General features: G+C 38.7%; 1 protein-coding gene across 2 annotated transcripts in view; it reads left to right on the top strand.

The window, feature by feature from the left end:
- FAM120A (family with sequence similarity 120A) overlaps positions 1–25,706 on the top strand; it is a 269,779-nt gene that overhangs the window by 50,815 nt on the left and 193,258 nt on the right. For both annotated transcript variants that reach the window (XM_006901938.1, XM_006901939.1), the window contains exon 3: positions 449–531. In XM_006901938.1, the coding sequence (XP_006902000.1) occupies positions 449–531 (83 nt within the window). The remainder of the gene's footprint in view (positions 1–448; positions 532–25,706) is intronic.

Genomic DNA, 25,706 nt, shown 5'->3' with positions numbered 1-25,706 from the left:
AGGAAGATTTTATGATAGTGCGGATTCCATATTTAGATGCTGCATCTAGTTCACATAATAATTACTCATTTTCTGAGTAAATTACAACTCTTATTTAGTCAGTATTTGATATCTTGGCATTCTCAGGCTATCCTTTTGCAAAATGTATTATTTATTTTTTATTACTGCTTGGGGAAATCCCTTAGATTTTAATACAGTACTTAGTTTCAATGCTGTTGGAGGTATAAAAAAAAATCATGTCATGTTTGAAGTAGCAGGAAGCTTGCCTGCTATGGCTTTATATGAAAAAAAACTAAGAAATAGTCTCGATTGATGTGTCAAGTCATATAATCCTGAGAATTCATTGAAAAGTCTAAAAGGTTACTATTATTGATAGCAAAATAGAATGATTTAAAAAGTTTTCTTCGTGTCTCATTGGATTTTATGTTATATACATTATATATTTTAGGTAATCATATTCTACCTGATGAAGATTTGGCTTCTTTTCATTGGAGTTTACTTGGTCCAGAACATCCACTAGCTTCACTTAAGGTACAAACTTCATTTCATTTCTAGCCATGTGTAATTATTTATTTTGCTATAGCTTTAACAGTATAAATTTTGAGCCTTCACTGTTGACGAAAATATGTTACCAAGGTAGCATGTTTTCCTCTAGTTTTAGGATGCTTGATACTTAACTGCCTAAAACAAAAAATAGCCTATCGTACTATTTTTTGTTTTGTTTTTTACTTTTTAAAAATTGTGATTTTAATGAAAAGTTGGATTTTCATTAATTTGTTGTTGTTTATTTTCCTCCCCAATTCACAGTTGATGTAAAAAAAATCGTTATTGAATAATTTATTCCCTCTCCCAGTGCACTTTGCTGTGTATCTCTTATTCTCTTAAAAATGCCTAATCATATATTCCCTTTAAAAGGTTTTTTTTTAATGATTGTAAAAAGAGCAAGGGCCACATGGAGACAGCCAGATCTGACCTTTGTCAGCTTCACAGAGGGAAGCTGTTCCTATCCACACCATCAGTAACACAAAACCAGTTCCCACGAGGTGTCAGACATGTCCCCCACACTTCCATACCTCTTTCTACTCATCTCAACACCAATATTACTGCTTTAGTGGGTCCAAAATTTGATATGACAGCTCACAGAACCATAATGGGAAGTCAAAAGGTTGTAATTCAGGTTAATAACATATTCTCTGTTAATATTCATATTCAGTTAAGTCAGCTCGAGAAATGTGCACACAGGCACTTTAGCCTCGAGTATCATGGCTCGAGTATCCCAAGTTCTCAGTCCTGCCAATATTGGCTCCCCTCGTCACCTTTCTTCCCCTCCCCCACCAAGTTCCATCTTACTTCAGTTCTCCAGTTCAGCCATCTCAAATTATGTCTTAAATTTTTCTCTTCACCAGGATGTGGAAGGTCTCTTCTCTGGCTGGTGAGAATTCCTTCCTTTTCTGGTGGAGGTATGATCTGTTCTTGTAGCTAAAGCTCTTCAGTTTTTTGGCAAGACTAGCCAGTCCCCTTGAGGATTGTTGAGGCTGCCCAGTCTCTTTGTGGAATGGTAGATAGCAGATCCCTTTTGTGGATAGTTCAGTATGTCCCATTCACATAGGCCCTCCCATCTACATAGCAACATCAAATAAAGTGCTAAAGAAGTCATATTGAAAGATAAACTCCATAGTAATTATCCATGATTATAAAAAATCCATTAGCTTAGTATTCATTATCATTAGTTTTGTTAATTTAATTAAGATTGTTAAAGTGCAAATGTTTTTCAAGAATTGAGGAATTGTAAAGATCACAGAAATAAGTCACTTTTCTCCTCTTATTAGAAATAATTTTTCTTTTGCTTTGTGGTTCTTGATGAAAAAATTATTTGTTTTTGGAAAAGGATTCCTGTATGTTTTCATTTATGAAGTAATACAATTTGTAATCTTAGACATAAACTCCTCATGGTACTCTTGTTAAAACTGCAGATTGAGTAGAAGTATAGTGATGGTGAGCTCAAAAGTTGTGTTTCAACAAATAACCATAGTCCTAATCCCATTAGTGTTATGTGCCTTTGAGTTGACTACGACTCATGGACATCCTAAGAACAGTGCCTCTGAACTTTGCCCTGTCCTTAGCCAAACTCACTGTCACTGACACATCTTATCCCATTGCCACAATAACTATCAGTCCATCTCTACCAGGCCCTTCCTCTCCTGTGCTGACCCTCTACCCTTCCACGCTGACCCTCTTACTTTCTGTAAGGATTGGCTCCTCCTCACAATATGCCCAAAATAATGTGACATGGAGCTTCAAAATCCTTGCTTCCAAAGAGCAACATGGTTTACCTCTCTTAAGACCAACCTATTTGTTCTCTTGGCAATTCATGGTTTATTCAGTACTCTTCTTCAGCACCACAGCTCAAAAGCATCAATTACTCTGGCATCCTTAGTCGTTGTCCTGCATTCAGATGCATAGCAAGCAGTTGAGAAGACCATGGTCTAGATTAGACACACCTTAGTCGCTGGACTGTCATCATTGCTCTTTAGCACTCTGGATGTGATGAGCTGTGTGTAGGGACAAGGGGTTCCTGGGAAGGGCACTGGGCATCATTAACTAGCCACACTCCCCCTGAGCCTGCCAGCTGTTGCACTGCCTCTCTTGGTTTTAAACAAAAAGGTTGCAGCGGGCCCTGCAGGCAAAGAAAGCCCCAGTGCCCTTGAGATGTGGGACCACATTCCTCAAGGCGTGAGGGCATCGGGGTCACTTCAGAAATGGGGTGCTGTGGGTGTTGATTGTGGATCCCAGCAAGTTGAAATCTTGAGAGGAGTTCCAATAACCTAGTGGTAAGGAACTGTCTTGTCAACCTAGAAGTACGTGGTTTGAATGTACCAGCTACCCTATGAGAGAAAGATGAGATGTCTCCTTTCATATGATTTATTGCCTCTGAAAACCCACTGGAAGGTTAGCTGTGGGTTGTTTTTCACTGGATGATAACAAATACCATCAATTAATTGATCCTATGTCTTACTAGTATTAGTATCAGCATCTATAGCACTTTCTTTTTACTTAGTTGTTAGTTCTTTTCATATGTACTTCTTTAAAAAACCCACAACAAACCAGGCGTTCAGAGCTATTGTTCCCCAAATAATCTTGTATAGTTAAATGTTTTCCTCCATAGATAGAGGATTTTTAAAAACATCTTGTATTTGTTTTTATGTATATGTAAGACCTGCACACTGCTTAGAAATAAGATGATATAAAGGATTAAGACTTTTTTTTAAAATCAGTCATGCTGTGCAAACGTAACCAACATTTGGTGCCTACATTCTTATTTCTATAAACACCTGTATATCAGTTTGTTATCCTGTGGTGGCTTGTATGTTGCAGTGTACCTGGAAACTATACCACTGGTATTTGAAATACCAACAAGGCTACCCATTATGATTTTAGGAGAGGTTCCAGAGCAAAACAAACTAGGAAGCAGGTTTTGGAAAGAAACTTTGCAGTTTATTTCTGTACTTTGGCAGCTGAAAACATTTGTCAATAGTAGCACAGCATTGTCTGATGTAAAGTTAAAAGATAGGCCCTCAGGTTGGAAGCCACTTGAAATTCATTGCAAATGGCTAACAGAAGAATGGAAATCCCATACCACTTAATTGTACTCATATGAAACATAGACCAAGGAGCAGTTGTCTGAACAGAACAAGGAAACACTGCATGTCTTAAAAGTCAGGAAGAGTATGTGTCAGGGTTAGGGTTATTTAATATCTCCCTTTCTATTCATTCTGTATGCTGAACAAATTTTAGAAGTTATACTGTAGGAAGAAGAATGTGGCACCAGGATTGAAGGAGGACTCATTAAATTCTGTGATATACAAGTTACCAGTGGTGCTCGCTGAAAGCAAAGAGAAGCTGTAGTACTGAGGAAGATAAAAAAACCTGTTAAACTTGAACATAAAATAGCCAACAAGCTTACTTCACAGCCGAACCAGTAAACCTCACCATGATAAATGGATGGGAGAGTGCACAATTACAAAGTAGTTTTGTGTGCCATTGAGTAGGTCACCCATGCTGACTCTCCAGCAGATTTTCAGAGGGGCTCAATCAAGATGGAAGGAGATTGCCTATCCTTCTCCTACAGAGTAATTGTTGGATTTGAACCACATGTTTTTGGGATTGCAGCATAGCTACCTTAATGCTGTAAATGTACTAAAGCCTTCAGCCAATGAAAGACCTTAGTTGCTGATGTAGGATGACTCAAAATGAGGAGAATAGTTGCCATATATTCATTAATAATTGGAACATGAAATGTGCCACATATGAAACTAGGAAAATTAGAAATTGTCAAAAAAATATGTAAACGTCTATCTTGAAGTACATTGTTATCATTAGTAGGATAATACCCATGTACCTCTAATGTTGTTGTTATGTGCCATCAAGTCGCTTGCGACCCTATGTACAAGAGCCCTAAACACCTCTCCATCCTGTGCCAACCTCACCGTCTCAACACACTCACTCCCATCACCACAATCACGGAATCGATCCATCTCATTGATGGTCTTCCTCTCCATTCTCCCAAACGTGATGTCCCTCTCCAAGGACCAGTTCCTCCTTGGAAGTATGTCAGATGAAGCTTCAGAATCCTTGACTTCAAGGAGCACTCCGGCTTCACTGTTTGCAGCACAAACCTGTTTGTTCATGGTATGTTCAACACTCTCCTCCAGCACCATACCCCAAAGGCATCAGTTCTCTATTATCCCTAGTCACTGTCCAATTCTCCAGATGCATAGCACATAATTGCGAAGGCTATAGCCTAGATCAGGCACACATTAGTCTCCAGCCTGATGTCGTTGCTCTTCAGTACTCATGAGAGGTCCCGCACAGCTGACTTTCCCAATGCAATTCATCTCCTGATTTCCTGGCTGCTGTTACCAAGAGTGTTGACTGTGGAGCCAAGTAAACGAAAACTGTTAACTATCTTAATCTCTTCATACTGATGCTGCCAATATGCCTCTAAAGAAGACTATTTAATATGACTAAAATTTCTGTACAAACTAGTAGGTGAAAGTCAAGGTGAAGAAATTGAGGATTTCTACCAGCTTCTACAGTCTGAAAGTTAAGAAGCATTTAATCAAGGTGCATTAATAAGTAGTTGGTTTTTAGAATACAAAAAGTAGAAAATTTGGCCTTGGTGAAAGACAAGAAGTCAGAGATTGCATGATAGACTTTTGTATGATGCATTACTTAATAATTTTTAAAAAAGGGAGATGAATAAACCCGTAAACAGCAGTTATACATAATTGTACAGCACCTGATACAGTGCACGGTAATCATCTGTGGAAAGAGATGGTTAAAAAGCTATAATTTAAAATATAACCAGGAGCTGACTATAAAATAGACCATTAGATGTTCAAGTTTAAGGTGCAGAAATAAAAACAAATTCACATAAACCAAAATAGGATCGACCTGAATTTAGATATCATCTCAAAACTAGATTTGATGCGGTCAGCGATAATGAGTAAGTATAGACCATTTCAAGTATGAGATGGTTACAAGGATATCATTCATGAAGAAAGATGGAAAGATCATTTAAAAACCAGGACAGAAAGACCAAAATAGAGGTCACAAGAGACTCTACAGCTTGCTCTTGGATGTAGAGCAATGGAAGTGGGTGGAGGAAATGACTAAGTAAGAGAGGCAAGCAGAAGATTTCCAGTGCAGTTTGAAAAGACAGTCAAATATTTTAAAGAAGTACACAAAGACCTAGATTTAGAAAACCAAAACTAAAGAACATATTTGACATTTCTCAAGCTGAAATAATTGAAGGAAAAATCAGCCTTAAGTTGCAGCAATATATGATTCTGTGGGTAAAATATCAAATAACATAGGAAGAATCAAAAGATGGGGGCGGATACAGTCACTTTACCAAAAATTATTTGTTGATGCTTGATCTCTGGAAGTAGCATATGATCAAGAATTGGTGATACTGAAAGGAGGAAGACATTTAAGCTGCTCTGAAGGCATTGACCAAAAAAAGGAAAAAAAGGGCTCTAAAAACTTGACAGAATATCAATTGAGGTATATCAGCTACAGACGGCCCAAGTGCTGGACTTGATCACTTATCTATGGCAAGAAAATTGGAATACATTAGCCTGGCTAAGCAGCTGGAAGAGATCAGTATATATATGCATGTGCCAACAAAAGGTGATCAAACAGAATTTAGAATTATTAGACAGTACCATTACTAACACATGCACATAAAATCTTGCTGAAGATAATTCATAAATAATTGGAGTCGTATCAACCACAAGCTGCTAGAAATTCACATTAGTTTCTGAAGAGGTCATAGAACAGGAGGTATCATTGCTAATGGATCTTGATGTCTTTTATAAACTGTACAAAGGCCATAGATCCTGTATTTCAATTTTATAGAAAATATGAAGAATGGGAATTTAAGAACAATTTAACTCATGCTTGTGTGGAACTTCTACGTAGAACAAGAAGCAATTATTTGAGCAGAACAAGGAGATACTGCATGTTTTAAAATTAAGATAAGTTTGCAACAGAGTTGTATCTTTATTCAGTCATTAGGGAGCTCTCATGACTTAATGATAAGGAGTTGCATTCTCATCCCAAAGACGGGAAGCTTGAATCCACCAGTTGCTGTGAGGAAGAAAAATAGTGTTTTCCCTTGTGATTCATACTAGGGGGTCAGCTATGAGTCTGTTCTGAACTCTCCAACAGCATTCAGTCTATGTTGTTTGTTGTTGTTACGTGCCGTCGAGTCGCCTGCGACTCATAGCAACCCTATGTACAACAGCCCTAAACTCCGCTCTGTCCTGTGCCAGTCTCACTGTCTCTGACACTCCCATCCCAATTATCCCAGTCACTGAATCAATCCACCTCATAGAGGGCCTTCCTCTCCTGCGCCGTCCCTCCACCCTCCCAAGCATGATGTCCCTCTCTAAGGACCGGTCTCTCCTCACAACATGTCCAAAGTAAGTTAGACGGAGCCTCAGAATCCTTGCCTCCAAGGAGCCACCCGGTTTAACCCTTTCCAGGACAAATCTGTTTGTTTTCCTAGCAGTCCATGGTATTCTCAATACTCTTCTCCAGCACCCCAGCTCAAAGGCATCAATTCTCCTTCTATCCTCCTTGGTCACTGTTCAACTCTCTGATGCATAACAGGTGATTGCAAAGACCATGGCCTGTATCAGATGCACCTTAGTCTCCAGAGAGACACCACTGCTCTTCAGCACTTTGGAGAGGTCCTTAAACAGCAGACTTTCCCATGGCAATGTGCCTTTTAATTTCCTGGCTGCTGTTGCCAAGACTGTTGACTATGGAGCCAAGCAAACTAAAGCTTTGAACAATCTCAATCTCTTCACCATCCATCCTGATGCTGCCAATTAGTCCAGTGGTGAGAATCTTTGTCTTCTTGACATTGAGCCTCAATCCGTATTGTAGGCTGCAGTCCTTGACACTCTGCAGCAGGCGCTTCAGGTCCTCCTCAGTTTCAGCAAGCAGGGTTGTGTCATCTGCGTAACGTAGATTGTTGATAATTCGTCCACCAATCTTGACCCCACATTTCTCCTCATAGAGCCCAGCCTCCCGGATAATCTGTTCTGCATATAGGTTGAAAAGGTATGGAGACAGGATGATATCTATACGCATACAAGGAAGTCCAGTGAATACCACTATCATTCAAATATTTGCACCAACAACCAGAGCCAAGGAAGAGGAGATAGAAGATTTTTACCAACTTTTACAATCGGAGATTGATCGAACATGCAACCAAGATGCATTGATAATAATGGGTGACTGGAATGCAAAAGTCGGGAACAAAGAGGAAGATTCGGTAGTTGGAAAACGTGGACTCGGTGACAGAAATGGAGCTGGAGAGAGAATGATCGATCAGTCTATACGTAGGAAAATAATCTGTATGAAGACTGCATCATGTTTGGAGGAAGTGATTAAAAATGTGTGATATGCAAATACCTTGATTGCTGTGGGCACAGAGGACTTAAAACATAAAACGGTTACTGGTAAAGTTCAGAGACTAGTTTTCACTCACTGTTGATTATAACTATATAAAGTTATAGTGGTAATGTTGGGAGACATTGAAGTTGCATTAGCAAAAATAAGGCACCAGAAATTGATAGGATTCCAATTGGTGTGTTTCATCAACAAATGCAGCCCAGGATATGTTCATCATCCTGTGCTAGGAAATTTTTAAAACAGCTACCTGGCAGAGATCTGTATTTTTCCTATTCCCAAGAAAGGTGATCCAACAGAATGTTTCAATTATTAAACAGTATTATTAGTATCACATTCATGTGCAAGAAAAATCTTGCTGAAGATATTTAAAAATGCCTAGTAAGTATATGGGAATCCCAGAACACTTGATCGTTCTAATGCGAAACTTATACTTGGACCAGCAGGCAGTCATCAGAACAGAGCAAGGGAACACTGCACGGTTCAGAATTGGGAAGGGCGTACGCCAGGGATGCATCCTATCTCCATACCTTTTCAACCTATATGCAGAACAGATTATCTGGGAGGCTGGGCTCTATGAGGAGAAATGTGGGGTCACGATTGGTGGACGATTTATCAACAATCTGTGTTACGCAGATGACACAACCCTGCTTGCTGAAACTGAAGAGGACCTGAAGCGCCTACTGCAGAGCGTCAAGGACTGCAGCCTCCAATATGGATTGAGGCTTAATGTCAAGAAGACAATGATTCTCACCACTGGACCAATTGGCAGCATCAGGATGAATGGTGAAGAGATTTAGATTGTACACAGCTTTAGTTTGCTTGGCTCCATAGTCAACAGTCTTGGCACCAGCAGCCAGGAAATTAAAAGGCGCATTGCCATGGGAAAGTCTGCTGTTAGGGACCTCTCCAAAGTGCTGAAGAGCAGTGGTGTCTCTCTGGAGACTAAGGTGCATCTGATACAGGCTATGGTCTTCGCAATCACTTTTTATGCATCAGAGAGTTGGACAATGACCAAGGAGGATAGAAGGAGAATTGATGCCTTTGAGCTGGGGTGCTGGAGAAGAGTATTGAGAATACCATGGACTGCTAGGAAAACAAACAGATTTGTCCTGGAGAGGGTTAAACCGGGTGGCTCCTTGGAGGCAAGGATTCTGAGGCTCCGTCTAACTTACTTTGGACATGTTGTGAGGAGAGACCGGTCCTTAGAGAGGAACATCATGCTTGGGAGGGTGGAGGGACAGCACAGGAGAGGAAGGCCCTCTATGAGGTGGATTGATTCAGTGACTGGGATAATTGGGATGGGAGTGTCAGAGACAGTGCGATTGGCACAGGACAGAGCGGAGGTTAGGGCTATGAGTCGCAAGCGACTTGACTGCAAATAATAACAACAACAAAGTAAGTATATTGACAGCTGCCAGAAGTTCAAGCTGGCTTTTGAAGAGGCCATGGCACCAGTGATATCATTGCTGCTATCAGATGGATCTTGGCTGAAAGCAAGAGAAAAGCAGAAGCAATGTCTGTCTATGTTCTATTGACAATGCAAAGGCATTTGACATTGTAGATGATAACAAATTATGGGTAATATTGAGAAGAATGGGAATCCCAGAACACTTAATTGTGCTGATGTGAAACTTATACCTAGACTAAGAGGCAGTTGTGGGAACAGAGCATGGCACATTGTATGGTTTGAAATCAGAAATGGTGTGTGTCGAGGCTGTTAACATTTCTCCATACCTGTTCAGTCTGTGCACCAGCAGATTATTGGAGAAGCATTTGGGAGGAATGTATCATCAGAATTGGAGGGAGACTCAAAACTTGTGTTATGCAGATGACACAACCTTGCTTTACTGAAAGTGAAGAGGACTTGAAACACTTGCAGCAGAAGATCAAGGATTATAGTCAGGATTACAAACCAAGGATTGGACTAAGGATGAAGATTTTTGTTTTCTTGGTGTTGAGATGCAGTATGGATTACATTCCATCTCATCATCAAGAAAACAAAAATTCTCTTCACTGGGCCCGTAGACAGCATCATAATAGATGGAAAAATGATTGGAATTGTCACCAGTTTTTTATATTGGCACTCGAGAAATCAGAAGAATTGTTGCATTGGAAAGTTTTGCTGTCAGAAACATCCTCCGTGAGCTGAAGAACAGCGATGTCACTTTAAAGACTAAGGGGCACCTGATTCAGACAATGATCTTTTCAGTTATTTGCTCTGCATCTGAAAGTTGGACAGTAATTAAGGATGGCAGAAGAATCAGTGATGCCCTTATGTTGTATGTTGGAAAGAGTACTGAATATGTTGTGGACTGCAAAAAGAATAAGTAGTTGTTTTGGATAAGGGACTGTCAGTGCTCCTCAGAGGTGGGGATGACGGAGCTTTGTCTTACATACTTTGGGTTTGTTGGGGTTTTTTTTTAGAGAGACCAATCCTTGGAAATAATATTTGGAAAGGTCACTAAAAGGGGAAGCCCCTCAGGGAGGTGGATTGTCACAGTGACGCCTAATAGTGGTCTCATTTATGTCACAGATAATGAGACTGATACAAGGTAGGGCAAGGTTCAGATATGTTGTTCATAGAGTTGCTATTTATCTACATGGCAGCATCTAACAACAACTACATTTAAAGGAAAAAACTTATAATTGGACAATGATAAGCAGAGGAAAGACTGTCATGAAGATAACATGTTTATTTACTTGGATCCACAGTAACTATCCATGGAACCAGAAGTCAGGAAATCAGATGACATATTGCATTGGGCAAATAAGCTGTAATATAGCCTTCTTTAAAGTGCTAGAGAGCAAAAATTTTTACTTTTTAAGGACTAATGTACACCAGACTCAAGCCGTGGTCTTTTCAGTTGTTTCATCTGCATGTGAAGATAGTACAGGAATAAAGAATACCAAAAAATAGAATTGATTTCACTGAATTTTGGTGTTGGAAAAGCTTATTGACTATGCAGTGGACTGCCAAAAGAACAGATGTGTTTTGGATGAAGTCCTTTAGGTGAGGACAGTAAGATGTCGTCTCCCATACTTTGGGCATGTTATCAAGAGGAGCCAGCTGTTAGAGAAAAACATATTTCATAAGGGATCAGTGGAAAAAGAGGAATGCCCTTAACAAGATGGATTGATGTAATGGCTAGATGCAGTTATGAGGATGGTAGAGGACTGTTTTGTTCTGTTGTACACATGTCTTTCTCCATTAGAGTCAACACAGGAGCCCCTAACTATAGCAGCCATCTAGAGAATACTTATCATACTCTCCCCACTTGTAAACACCAATGAACAAAAGTGAGAACTTGGAATATTTTTCTTTCTATAGTTTCTCCTTCACATAATGTTCTCCAGAGTCATTCACATTGTAAATAGTTTTTTAAAATTTTTATCAAATTTTATTAATTTTAATGAACATTTACAGAGATTTTGGATTTCCATACATTCTTTGTTGCACTAGTAAATAGTTTTCAAAATTCATCTATCACTGATGGGTATTCCATTGTGTATATATGTGATATTTTACTTAATCTTTTTATGTATTGATGAGTGTCTGATTAGGAGCAAAACACACTACCTGAGCCCCCATTGATGGACATCAAGTTTGTTGCTATGTTTTTTTGGCTGTTAAGAATAGTACTACATAGAATATGTGTAGGTTTGTATATGGCATGTCTCCCTGCAGTTTTTTAGGAACTTCCACGCTCTTTACATTTACATCTTCATTTGTATTGGCTCAAGTTTCTCCACATCATCATGTATGCTTGTTAAATTAGGATATTTTGATGGCACAGTAGAGAAATAGTTCTAACTAATTGATGGCTTGCTAAGATTTTTTTTTTCTTTTGACTTTGCACATATGGTCATTTTTTTTTTCTACACAGCATCCTTTTCAATGATTTTCTCACTTCTGAATTTATAAGTAAATGATAAAAATGAAAATACAAAGGATATATGTTCTTTCTCTTTTTAGGTATGTATATAGACAAACACTAGCGATCATCTGTTTTTTTAATAATGTACTTTGCAAAAATTTTATTTAATTAGATTTTACTCCACTCTTCCTTGCTTCTCATCTCTCTTAATCCTCCAAGATTGATTCTGTGTGTCCTGGAAACTCTTTCTTAGCTTGTTATGATTGGCTTATGTCACTCAGGATAATTTGTTCTAGTTTCATCCATGTTGTGCAGAATTTCATTAATTATTGATAGCTTTTTAGTGATACATAGTACCCCATTATGGGAATGTACCAGTTTCTTTAGCCATTTGTTCATTGATGATTCCAATTCTTTGCTGTGGAAAACATGAGTGGATATTTGTTTGTGTCACAGCTCTTCTTTCTTTAGGACATATATGTAGTAGTGCAATTGCTTTTTTATGCCCATCTTTTTAAGAAAGTGCCTAAGTGTTTTCTGTTGTGGTTTTAGCATTTTATATATACTCAGCAGTGTCTAAGTGTTCTGGTTTTCTGCACCCTTGCCAGTATTTGTTGACTGTCTTCTTTGCTCCTGAGTCATAGTTGCCTTGATGGCACATCAACAATAACTTTGTTGTAAGGATGAGATGGTACTGTATAGATTTGCATCTCTGTAATTAAGGAGTCGTGGTAACCTAGTGGTAAGAACTTATGCTGTCAACCTAAAGGCACATGGTTCAAATCCACCAGCTGCTCTGTGGGGAAAATGATGATCAGTCCTCTCCTGTGTGGTTTGCTGCCACTGTAAACCCATTGGAAAGTGGAGGGTAGGCTATGAATTGGTTCTCATGCGACAGTACATAGCAGTAATGGCTAATTATCTTGTTTTCAATCCTGTGTGGTTGATCATCTTCATGTTTCTTTGGTGGAGTACCTTTCATTACCTGTGTCCATTTTTTAATTGGGTTGTCTCTTTGTTAGATGTTGGCATTTGCTACAAATTTTTGAGATGAGTCCCTTGTCAGATGTGTCATTGGCAAATATTTTTCTTACTCCTTAGGTTTTCTTTTTATTCTTCTGATTCTTCTGATTATGTAAAAGATTTAATTTTAGGAGGTTCTAACCATATAATTAATCTTCTATAGATTGTGTAGTGTTTATATTGGACATTTAATTTAAGCCATATTTTCAGACTCCTAAGTTGGTACTAGGGATATTGTAGCTGATGTTAGATGGATCTTAGCTGAAAGCAGGGAATACCAGAAGAATGTCTATCTGTTTCTTGATTATGCAAAGGCGTTTGACAGTGTGGATCATAACAAACTGTGGCTGACTCTGAGAAAAATGGAAATCCCAGAACATTTAATCATGCTAATGTGAAACCTATACTTGGACCAAGAGGCAGTTGTCAGAACAGAGCAGGATAACACTGCATGGTTCAAAATTGGAAAGGGTGTAGGCCATGGATGTGTCCTGTCTCCATACCTTTTCAACCTGTATGCAGAGCAGATTATCCGGGAGGCTGGGCTCTATGAGGAGAATTGTGGCATCAGGATTGGTGGAAGATCTATTAACAGTCTGCGTTATGCAGATGACACAACCCGGCTTGCTGAAACTGAGGAGGACCTCATGCACTGCAGCCTGCCTTCAGTATAGACTGAGGCTCAATGTCAAGAAGACAAAGATTCTTACCACTGGACCAATTGGTAGCATCAGGATGGATGGTGAAGAGATTGAGATTGTTCACAGCTTCAGTTTGCTCAGCTCCACGGTCAACACTCTTGGCACCAGCAGCCAGGAAATCAAAAAATCTATTGCGATGGGAAAGTCTGCTGTTAATGACCTCTCTAAAGTACTCAAGAGCAACGGTGTGTCTCTGGAGACTAAGGTGTGCCCGATAACAGGCCATGGTCTTCGTGATCACTTGTTATGCACCAGAGAGTTGGACAATGACTAGGGAGGACAGAAGGAGAATTGATGCCTTTGAGCTGTGGTGCTGGAGAGGAGTATTGAATGTACCATGGACTGCCAAAAAAACAAACAGATTCATTCTGGAGAGGGTTAAACCAAGCAACTCCTTGGAGACAAGGATTCTGGGGCTTCGTCTGACATACTTTGGGCATGTTGCAAGGAGGGACAGGTCCTTGGAGAGGGACATCATGCTTGGGAGAGTGGAGGGATTGCAGAAGAGGGGAAGACCCTCTATGAGATGGATTGATTCACTGACTGGGGTAATTGGGATGGGTGTGTCAGAGGCAGTGCGATTGGCATAGGATAGAGCAGATACATAGGGTCGCTATGAGTCACAAACGACTCAACGGCACATAACAACAACAAAGTTTCCCCCAGATTTTTCTTTGATGACCTTTGTAGTTTTAGGTTTTGCTGTGACGTCTTTAATACATGTTTATATCTTATTTTTTCTTTTTTTGTTTTTTTTATTAATTTTAATAAACATTTTACATAGATTTTGTATTTCCATTCATTCATTACCACACTTTTCTCCCTGCCCACCTCTCCCCACCAGTTCGCTTTTCTTTTTCTTTTCGGAGAGGGGAGCGAACTATATCTTGTTTTTGTATATAGTGTGAAGAATGGATTTTGTTCCCATTTTCTGCACATAGGTTTTGCGTATGGCCTTTCTTACCATTTTCTGTACTGCTTTTGTTTGGTGTTTACTAAATCTTTATGCTTTGCCTTTTTTTTTATTATTTTGATGAGAAGACACTGATTTTCTCGGAGATTATTTGTAATATTAATCTAATCTTAATAATCTTATTATTTTTAGATCTTCTTGACTTTCTCTCAATTTAAATGTTTTATAACTATGCTTCTTATTCCCTCTTTATTCATTGTGTGTATCCTAATCGACATAATGATACTGTTGGTTTCTCAATTTTAACTCTCCTATGTTTAGTAATGATACGGATACTCTGGTAGCCTAGTGGTAAAATTGCGCTGTTAACCCAGAGGCATGTGGTTTGAATTCACCAGCTGCTCCCCTGGAGGATAATAGGCAGTCAAATTCTGTGTTGATTTACTGCTTCTGAAAACCTACTGGAGAGTCAGTCACCTGTGAGTTGGTTGTGATATTAAGGCATGTGACGACGACAACATGCTTAATGAACTTTATTTCTGTGACCTAATTGGTCTCTGAACAGTGTCCTTACTTATGTTGATTTTGACTTGTCTGTCACTGTTAACTTTCAGTGCAAAGAACTCACTTTAGGATTTTTTGTAGAGTTAGTTGGTCTAGTTTTCATGAATTCACTTAGCTTTTGTCTTATATGAAAATATCCTAATTTGACCATATTTGATGGACAGTTTTGCTGGATACAGGATTCTTGATAGACTGTTTTTCCTTTCAAAGTTTTTGATGTGTCATCCCACTGTCTTCGTGCTTGCATGATCTGTTACCAAGAAATTAGAGCTTAATCTTTCTTGTTCTTCATTTTTTCCTTTGTTTTTCTTGAGCTCTTTTCATTATTCTTTATCCTTGATTTTGAAAAACTTGATTATAATATGTCTTAATGTTTTTCTTTTTGGTCCTGTTCAGATTTTGCTCATCTTTTTTAATATATATTTTTCTTATTTGCAAAATAGTCTATTGGGAAATCATCAAGTATTTCCTCTACTTTTTTGTCCTTTCTTGTTCTGAGATTCTAATCACCTATAAATTATTTCCGTTAATGTTGAGAACATAACTTCTTAGGCTTTCTTCACTTACTTTTCTTACTTTTTTTCTGACTCTTCTTCCAAAAGATTAATGTTAAGAAACTTGTTCTCAAATTCACTGATTGTATGTTCCATTTTTTTGACTGTATTATTTTATGGTGCCTGTGCATTATCTATTTCTGCAATTTTTAAATTGCCTATTTTGACAGGGAACTCTGGTGGGCAAGGAGTTGTATTGCCAATTCAAATCCATCAGCTGGTCCGTAGGAGAGAGATGAACAGAATCTCCCCATGCTATTTACAACCTCCAAAAACCTGCAGGAGGGCCAGTTGTGAGTCAGTTGCAGTGAGTTTTTATTGTGACTTTTCTGGTTTTGTATTCATTTTAATTTTTTATTTTTTCAGTCTGCTCATGCGTTAAAGAATTTTCTGTGTCAAAAAATTTTTTTTTCTGTGTCTAGTCAGTCTGTAGAAGAGACTTGAGTATTCCTTCTCAGGAAATTACAGTAGTCTTTCTTCCTTTGAAAGATTTCCCTATTTCTTCTTTTCACAAATAATTTTGGAATTTTTTTAAAAAGATCTAACAACGTGAACATTGTCAAGCAATATAATTAATAACGCATCCAAGTAAAATCTTACTGATGCTTACTCAAAAACAGGTATAATAGTACCTTGACAGGGAACTGCCAGAATTTCACAGAATGGTCTCTGTCAAATGGATTTTGTCTGACAGTAGCGAATACCAGAAAGATGTTTACTTGTGAAAGATACGTGTTAAGGCTCGTATCCTTTCTCCACACTTGTGCAGTCTGTATGCTGAGCAAGTCATTCGATAATCTGGACTATGTGAAAAAGAATAGGCCTTCAAGATTGGAAGAAGACTCATCAACAGCCTGCATTATACAAATGAAACAGCCTTGCTCATACAGAGTGAAAAATACTTAAAACACTTACTGCACAAGATAAAAAAACTACAGCCGTCAGTGTAGGCTACATTGCAGCATCAAGAAAATAAAAGAAAAAAAGCCAAACAAATCTTTACCACTGAACCAGTAGGCAAGAACATAATACATGGAAAAAAGATTGAAATTGTCAACTGTTTCCTTTTACTTGCATCCATAATCCAACAATTCTGACATTAAATCAAAAGATTTCCCACAAGGAAACCTGTGTAGGCTGTCAGCAAGAGTGCTAAGAAGTATAAAAAAATAGAAAACAAGCACCCCAGGAAGATTAGAATGGACATTCCCTTGGGGTGAGAAGGGCATACCAATAAAAAACAGTTTGCAAAAGTTGACTAAAAAAAGAAATAAACGATTTGTTGAATTGAAGAAAGCTGCTGTCAGGGACCTCTCAGAAGTTCTAAAGAGTGAAGATGTCAGTTTAAAGACTAAGGAGTGCCTATTCAAACCACGATCCTTTGTTTCTGGAGGAGAAAGACGAAGGGTTTTAAGTAGGCCAAGTTAAGAATAGCTAAGAAACACTGCCAAACACTTGGTGGTTGGCAGTGGGGGAAGTCACTATGCCTATCTCTGTTGGGGAATAGAAAACAAAAAGGAATATTGTACCTTGCCATCATAGTGAATGTTGCCACCAGGAAGGAAGAAGCTGTTCAGAATATCCAAGCTATGCAGTGTAAGGTACTTGCTGTCTTCTGTGTTTTTCTTGAATTCTTCATTTATAATCATGTGTTTTAAAGTTTATACTTGTGTTTGGAAGTCTTAGCTTCAAAGAGGCTTTTCTGGGGTCTCTTCCATCATCTTGTCTAGAAATCCCTACTTGTTCTTAATTTAGAAGTAAGTAGGGTACTTTTAAATATAAAACTGAATTAAAAGGTTTTTGCTTGTTTATGTTCCATCAGACCTTCCTTTTCTGTTCCTTGTTCATTTTGAAATAAAGGTAAAAAGTTTGACATTTTCAGAATGTTTTTATGTGCTATATATAGTAACTTGTTTGACGTGGCTTTTCTAAGCTGTTAACCTTGTTACTTTTATCACATTATGCACATTTTCAAAGGGTTTGGATAACTTTCTAGTAATGTAAGGACAGAAGGAGAATTGATGCTTTTGAGCTTTGGTGTTGGAGAAGAGTTCTGAGGGTGCCATGGACTGCTAAGAAAACAAACAGATTCATCCTGGAGAGGATTAAACCAGGCTGCTCCTTGGGAGGCAAGGATTCTGAGACTTCGTCTGACATACTTTGGTCATGTTGTCAGAAGAGACCAGTCCTTGGAGAAAGACGTCATGCTTGGGAGGGTAGAGGGCAGGTGCAGGAGGGGAAGGCCCTCTGGGAGATGGATTGATTCGGTGACTGGGGCAATCGGGATGAGTGTGTCGGAGACAGTGAGATTGGCACAGGACAGAGTAGAATTTGGAGCTGTTGTACATAGGGACGCTGTGAGTCACAAGCAAATCGACGGCACATAACAAGAACAACAATGTAAGTAAGGTAGATCACATCTCTGTGGATCTAGGCAAATAAAATGTTTTGCCATCTTGCTTTTTTTCTAGGGAGCAGCAGATGAGGGCACATTGCTGTGAGTGGCTTTGAAAGGTCCAGAGGGAGTGAGAATAGCACAGCCCCTCACTGCCCCAGAACAGAAAGCAGATAAATAGCCCATAGCTCAACCCCATTGTGCCTCTAGAGTACACCAGCAGCAAGAGGTTTGTTTTATTCGTTGTTGATTCACAGACATTACTCACAGTTTTGGTACCCAAGAATGTGGTTTATTAAGGAAATAAGTTGGAGAGTAGAGTAGGCAAAGAATATCACACAGTGCAAATCCAGGCTTTAGCCCAGGAGTCCCAAGGCCTCCCAGTTCCTCAATTAGTCCAGCCTCTGGTTTCTTCAGTCATCAAAATTTCATCAAAGCAGTTATAAGTCAGTTTCTCCTTAATTACCTGGCAAGCGCAACAAACCTTTTAAACTGTGGCTCCTCTGATCACACCTTGCCACAGTTTCTCCACAATAATGTCACAGTCTTTCCATTACCATCACCATTCTCCCTCATGTCTTGCTGCCCGGTTGGGGAAGCGTGCGCTCGCTCGCTCTCTCTTCTCCCCCTTCCCCTCCCCCACTCTGCTCCCCCTTCCTTTCCCCCCCACCCCCATCCTAGTCTTATAGCTATTGATGATTTGTAAGAACATGTGTCTGCAGTTAAGTTAGCTGGAGATTAAAGAGGGCTAAATAATAGCTAAAAAAAAAAAAGCCAACTATAGTGCAGTGCACTATACTTAAATTGAGCTATCCCAGAGGTGGAAATTGGGATTTCAGCACTGTCAGGAAGAAAGAATAAGAGAGTGCAATACATCTTTTGAACTTAATTATCTCTAGGGAGGTGATATAGACCTAGTAAGAAAGGTGAGTGAGTAATTGGCTATGTGAACATCTTTAAGGCATTTGCTAGAGGACTTAGGCCTACTGACCCAGGGATCCAGAGCTGAGTGCCTTGAGGCCCACGTAAACTGGCAGAAGCATGTTGGCATGTAATTGACAGAGCTAAAACAGCTTTTTAACACTTCTGAGCAGGGCAGATACTAAGGTCTTGAGGCTGAGAAGCAGAGAGACCTGTCTTTAGGGCATCACTTGGAAGATGCTCTCTTTATTGTGTTTTGAGTGTTAACCTGAATTGTAACGTGTTATTACTTTCCTTATAAACTTCATAATTGTGAGTATTGTCTGTGAATTTCATATGGCCATTTCAACAGATTATCAAGCCCAGCAGAAAGTAGTGAGAGCTGTGGAAGGAACAGTTGGTGTTAGATTAGAAGAAGGGTCTAGAGCATTGAATATGGGGAGTGTGTCTGATCTCACATAAATCAGCTTTTACTGCTGTTCATAAGGACTTTTTCTACTTTTAAATTAGTGGAGGTCAGACATTGCCTCCTTCATGCCTGCCACAGTGTGTTTATACTTTAAAATCTATTTGGACTCAAGAATAGTATTTTTTTTGTCTTTATTTTACAGGTAGGTTCCAAGTCACATTGCTGGGCAAAGAAGGACAAACATCCTGGAAGGAGGTTTGTTCTTACTACTTTTGTAACAGGATTTATTTCTGCTATATTCCTCCTGTACTGTGATTGGCGACTGTCAAGCAGAATTTTTTCTTTAGTGAGATGGCATATACAGCCCTGTCAGCAGAATAGATGTCAGGAATGGGGAAAGCTGTTCATTTGAGAAGTCTAGTATAGGCTGAGGCTGAGTATGACTTGGCCAACCTGTGTTTTTATGCCCATATTTTATAATTCCTGTTAGAAAGAGATTAATAGGAGACAAAGAGATATTCTTTGCTACTTGTGTTTCTTCTAATGAACTTGATAGGTTTTCTTTTAAATCAACAGCATTAATTTTAAAATATTTTAAGTTTTCTATTTTACTCTATGATTTCATTGCTTTCAGCACAATTTATAACAAAGCCTTTTTTTGGTCACTTTTCTCAAAACAGCATCAGAGAGCTTCTGTTCAAGTAAGACACTTAACTGCTGCTGCTCAAATGTTGCTACTCCTTTCAGCTTTGGGCAGATGATACCAGTCATTGTGTTGAACTGCAGGGAGCCCACTAGCTAGAGCTCCTACTCTTATGAGGAACATGGCAAGAAAACCAGAAAAATGTCACCTTTCTTAAGATGAGATGATAGGTTGCTTTATCTCCTGAGGACAGTTTTTCTTTGGGGTCTTCTTCTATAATGTCTCTTCATTCTCCAGGATTGTGCTAGCTTCTGCTACCACTTCTAATCTCCCATTTAATATCTTTTTTGATAATAAGTTTATTGAAATAAAATATACATAGCACAGAATTCACCTCCTTGATGTATACAATTAATTAATTGGGGCTTTAGGGAGTTTATGTGGATTTTGAAGGAATGTATAAAATACAGTGTATATAAAATTTTTTTAAGTGTATATTCACATAGTTAAGCAACTATCATCACTAATTTTCTAATATCTGCATCACTCAAAAAGAAACTGTAAACACATTGGTAATCACCTCCTTGGCAGCCTCTAATCTACGTCCTCTCTTGTGGGTTTACTTCTTCTTGACATTTCATTTATAAATAAAGTCATATAATACATGATCTTCTTCATGTAACGTTTTCATAAACCAATTTATTTGCATTATAGAATGTATTGGTATTCCTTTTTATGATCAAATACAATCAACATTTGAACAGTGCAGGTGTTTGAGGCCTCTGTCTCCCACACAGCTAAAAATCTGTATTAGAACTTTTTATTCCTTAAAATCTTACTAGCCCACTGTTGACTTGAGAGTCCTCTAGTTATATTTTGTGTATTATATACTGAACTTTAGTAACATAGTGTGTAGAAAGTTGTGATCCTAACCTCTGGAGGCTCAAGTTCACCAGTAGTAACACTTGAAAAAGATGGATACCCTCATTCCATGTGATTTACAGCCTCCGAAAAGTGGCCAGGTCAGCTATGAGTCAGTTCTGACTCAAGAGTTAGCAATGTTTTAGATAAAGACTAGATACAATGGAAAAAAATGGAAGAACTGTAAAAGGTCACTTTGTACTGTAGATTCACAATTTGCTAGAGAGACAAACTGCTTATGCTTATGACATATGATTAGCTTCACACGCAGTATTTGATCTCATTTCAGTAGCAACAGGAAGTGCCAATTTAGTCTGCAGAGTGGCATTTCATCTGGATTTTTCAAATTGTTACAGATGCCCTTGTATAAGTGGAAGTTGTTGTTGTGTACCACTGAGTTGGGACCAACCCATAGGTGACGCTCCGGTGTATTTTCAGAGGCAGCTACCATACATGACTTACTTGTTGATATAGTCCGTAGAGAGTTGAGCTATTAACTTAAGGGTAGTTCAAATATATCCGTGGCTCAATGAAAGAAAAATAGTCATCTTCTCTCATGTCATTTACAGCCTCAGAGAACCCAGTGGAAATCAGCTATGCGACCATTTCTACTCAAAAGCGATGAATAGTTGTAAAAATTTTTAGTATAGTCTAGATTTAAGCTTGTTGTGAAACATATGCTTTATAAATAATTCTGTGGGTATCTTTATTTGGTTTTTTGAAACACTGCTCTCTCTGTTTTGAGATGCAAGCATTTACTTGCCACTGCCCTTTACTAACTTAGCCATTTTACTAAGTCAAGGTGTCTGACTTAATAAAGCCTTAGAGATTTAATTTTTTTAATCTTCTTATTTCAGTGTATGGGAATTACTGTATGAGTGATTTAGTTTTGTAGTTCTTGACCTTCCTTGGCTATTGTGATTTCTCTCTATACATTGGACTTTTTCATATTCCAAAACCTTTTTAGTTTCTGTTTTAAACTTTTGTTTTTGTCATAGTCAACTAGCATGTACTTGGTGGCCTCGTTCACAGTAGAACAAAATACTTCTGTGCTTGTACCATCCTCACAATTAAACAGTTAGATTTAGTTTTGCTTTTAAGCACCTTTGAGGGAGAAGAAACACAAGGAAACTTAGCAGTCCAACTGCTTCTACATATATAGTTTATTCCCTTTTATTACATTTTTTTAAAGAAAATTTTTACTTTATACTGGTTTACTTACAAAGTTGGTATACATTGTTTTTTATTCTTCAAATTACCACACCTAGGGACATATTGCTCAGCTGTTTTAGATGATCATCAGCAAGATTTTTACTTACATGCAAGGTTAATGATATTGTTAGTTTATTTCCATATACTGTTGGATCACCACCACCCCCCTTTCTTTCTTTTTTTTTCTTCTAAGAATAAGAACAGTTACAGACCTCTTCTCTTCCAGTCAGTTGGCCAGGTAGCTCTCTTCCTTATTTCCTGGGACAGACTGGTGAGCATGTGCAGGGCTGTATCTGTTGTTGAAACATACCAATTAGTATCTCACCAATTCCTGGGGTCTTATTTCTTGCCTTTAGTGCCACTTGAACTTCTTCCTTTGTCTTTGGATTCTGATCATATCCTACCTCTTGGAATGGTTCTGTGTCAGACAGTTTATTCTACTACAATGACTCTTTATTCCCTACATCATCTTTTGATGCTTCCTGAATCATTCAAGATTTTGCCAATAGCATCTTTTAAGTTTTGCAACTCAAGGCTTAACTAAGCATTTCCGTTCATTCTGCTAGAAAATGCCAAGTAAGTTCCTACCTTTTTATTTTCCAACTCCAGATCTTTAGACATTTATGATACTTTGTGTTGTCTTCTTCTCCTCTTTGAAGTCTTCTGTTAACTCTTTTACATTGCCCCTTTCCCCCCTTTATTTTGGCTTCTTAATGTTTTCAGTTGAGAAGACCAAAAAAATCTCCACTGGACCAGTAGGCAACATCATGATGGAGAGAACATTGAAGTTGTCAACAATTTCATCTTCCTTGTATCCGTAATCAACACCCCTTGGCACTAGCACTAAACTAGTAAAAAATGAGGGGGGGGGGGGAAGAAAGCAGGGGTAGGGAGAAGGGCGAGGGAGAAATCAAAAGACTTAGACATTGAGTAAATTTGTAGTGGAGGATCTCTATTAGGTATTAAGTATCAATTAAAAGACTGAGGTGCATCATGTTGAAACCATAGTCTTTTCAATATTTATCTATCTGAAAATTGTACATTGAATAAAGGTGGCAGAAGAAGCCTTTGAGTTGTGATGTTAGGAAAGAGTATGGAATATACCAGGGATGCTATGAGAAGAAACAGATAGGTCTTGAAGAAAGTGCAGCCACTGTGCTCCTTGGAGGCAAGGATGGTGAAGCTTCATCTCACATATTTGGGGCCCTTACTGAAGGACATAATGCTTGGAAAGGTAGAGGGTCAGTGAAAGAGAGGAAACCCCTCAAAGAGATGAATTCACATAGAGACTGCAGCAGTGGGCTCAGGTATGTCAATTGATGATGAAGACAGCACAAGATAGGACAGTGTTTAGATCTGTTGTTTATAGGGTCCCTATGAATCATAGTAGATTTGATGGCAGGCCATGGGACCAGGGATATCATTACTGATGTCAGATGGATCCTAGCTGAAAGTAAGGAATACCAGAAGAATGTCTATTATGTTTTATTGACTCTGCAAAGGCATTTGACTGTGGATCACAAGTTGTGGCTGACATTGAAAAGAATAGGAATCACAGAACACTTGATTGTGCTCATGAGGAACCTATACCTATATACTGGAGCAGGAGGCTGTTGTGTGAACGGAGCAGGGCAGTACTGCATGGTTTGGAATTGGGAAGGGAGTGTGTCAGGGATATATTTTGTCTCCATTCCTGTCAGTCTATATGCTGAGCAAATTATCTGAGAAGCTGGACTCTGTGAAGAGGAATGTGGCGTTAGGATTGGAGGGAGACTCATCTATAAAACTGCATTATGCAGATGACACAACCTTACTTGCTGAAAGTGAGGAGGATTTGAAGCACTTATTGCAGAAGATCAAGAAATGCTGCCTTCTGTGTGGATTGTGTCTCAATATTAGGAAAACAAAGATCCATAACACTGGACCAATAGGCAGTGTCATGATGGGAGGAGAGGAGACTGAAATGGTCAACAGCTTCATCTTAACTTGGATTCACAATTAACACCTTTGGTATGAGTGGTCAGGAAATAAGGAGATGCATTGCAACAGGAAAATCTGCATTTAGGGACCTTTCCAAATTATTGTGTATATTTACTAAAGGAGTTCTGGTAGTGTTACGTAGTCAGTCCTATGTCTTCAAACCCTGAAAACTAGATGTCCTAAGGTATCTGATTATGTCTTTGCTATTGAAGTATGAGCTTTGAGTGATAGGATACTACCCAAATGCATACAAGGAAGTGCCATTAATACAACCATTATTCAAATATACACACCACCCAGAAAAGCCAAAGATGAAGAAATTGAGGATTTTTACAAACCTCTGCAGATCTTTCATGAGATGGATAGATAAAAGTGACTACCATAGTGGGTTTGATCATGACAGAGACCATAAGGATGATGAAGGATAGGAAAAGGGCCAGATCTTTTGTTGAAATGGTCACTGAATTATAGTTGATTAGATGGCCCAGAATATTTAAATGGGCTCAGGTGAAACCTAGACCTAGACCAAGAAGCTGTTGTCTCAACAGAGCAAGGAAACACTGCATGCATGTTCAAAATCAAGAAAAGAGTTCATCATGGTTGTAGCCTTTCCCTGTACCTTTTCAATCAATATGTGGAACAAGATCATTTGAGAGACTGGACCTTAATGAGATGAATGTGGTATTGGGATTGGAATCAACAACCTGTGTTATGCAGACAATAATGACCTTGTTTGCTGAAACTGAGGAGAACTTGAAGCATGTGCTGGCGAAAGTAAAGGATTGCAACCTTCATTATGAATTGCAGCTCATCAAGAAAACAAAAATGCTCACCACAGGGCCAATAAACAATGTCATGATAAATGGAAGAAAGATTGAAGCTTTTAATTATTACATTTTGCTTTGGTCCCCTTTGGAACCGTTAGTCAAGGAATCAAAAGATGAGTGCATTGGGAAGGCCTGCTGTTAGTGAACCTCTCTAGAGTGCTAAAGTGGAATGATATCTAAACAGCTAAGTTGTGCCTAATCCAAGCCATGGTCTTCTCACTTGCTTGCTATGTATCTGAGACTTAGACAGTAACTAAGAATGACATTGAAAAATAGATGCCTTTGAGTTACAGTGCTGTTGAACATAACATATACTGTCAAGAGAAAACAAGTCTATCCTGGAGAGTGTGAAACCAGGCTTCTCTTTAGAAGCAAGGATTTTGAAATTCCCATCTCACATATTTTGGGCATGTTGTCAAAAAGGGCCAGGCCTGGCAAAGGACATCATGCTTGGAAGGGTAGAGGCTCAGAACATGAAAAGAAGACCCTGGATGAGATGACTGACAACATGACTGTGACAGTGGGATCAAGCGTGTCAGATATGGTGCTTGGGATAGAGCACATTTCAGAGCTCTTGTTCATAGGGTTGCTGTGACTTGTAGTCAAATTGACAGCACATAACAACAGCAGCAACAAAGTATTGAAAGAGCTCTGGTTTTGTAATTTTCTTGAAAAAGGTCCTTTGTACTTCTGGTTAAATTTATTCCCAAGTATTTAATCTTGTGATTAGCGATTGTGAAAGGTATTGTTTCTCTTAGTTCTGGCTCTGTATTCTTTTTGTC

The sequence above is a fragment of the Elephantulus edwardii genome, unplaced genomic scaffold (assembly GCF_000299155.1).
Source record: "Elephantulus edwardii isolate Elephantulus edwardi_28Jun2011 unplaced genomic scaffold, EleEdw1.0 scaffold00352, whole genome shotgun sequence".
NCBI classification, from domain to species: domain Eukaryota; kingdom Metazoa; phylum Chordata; class Mammalia; order Macroscelidea; family Macroscelididae; genus Elephantulus; species Elephantulus edwardii.
Note: the sequence above shows the minus strand (reverse complement) of the source record. Positions and strands in the feature narration are given on the sequence as shown.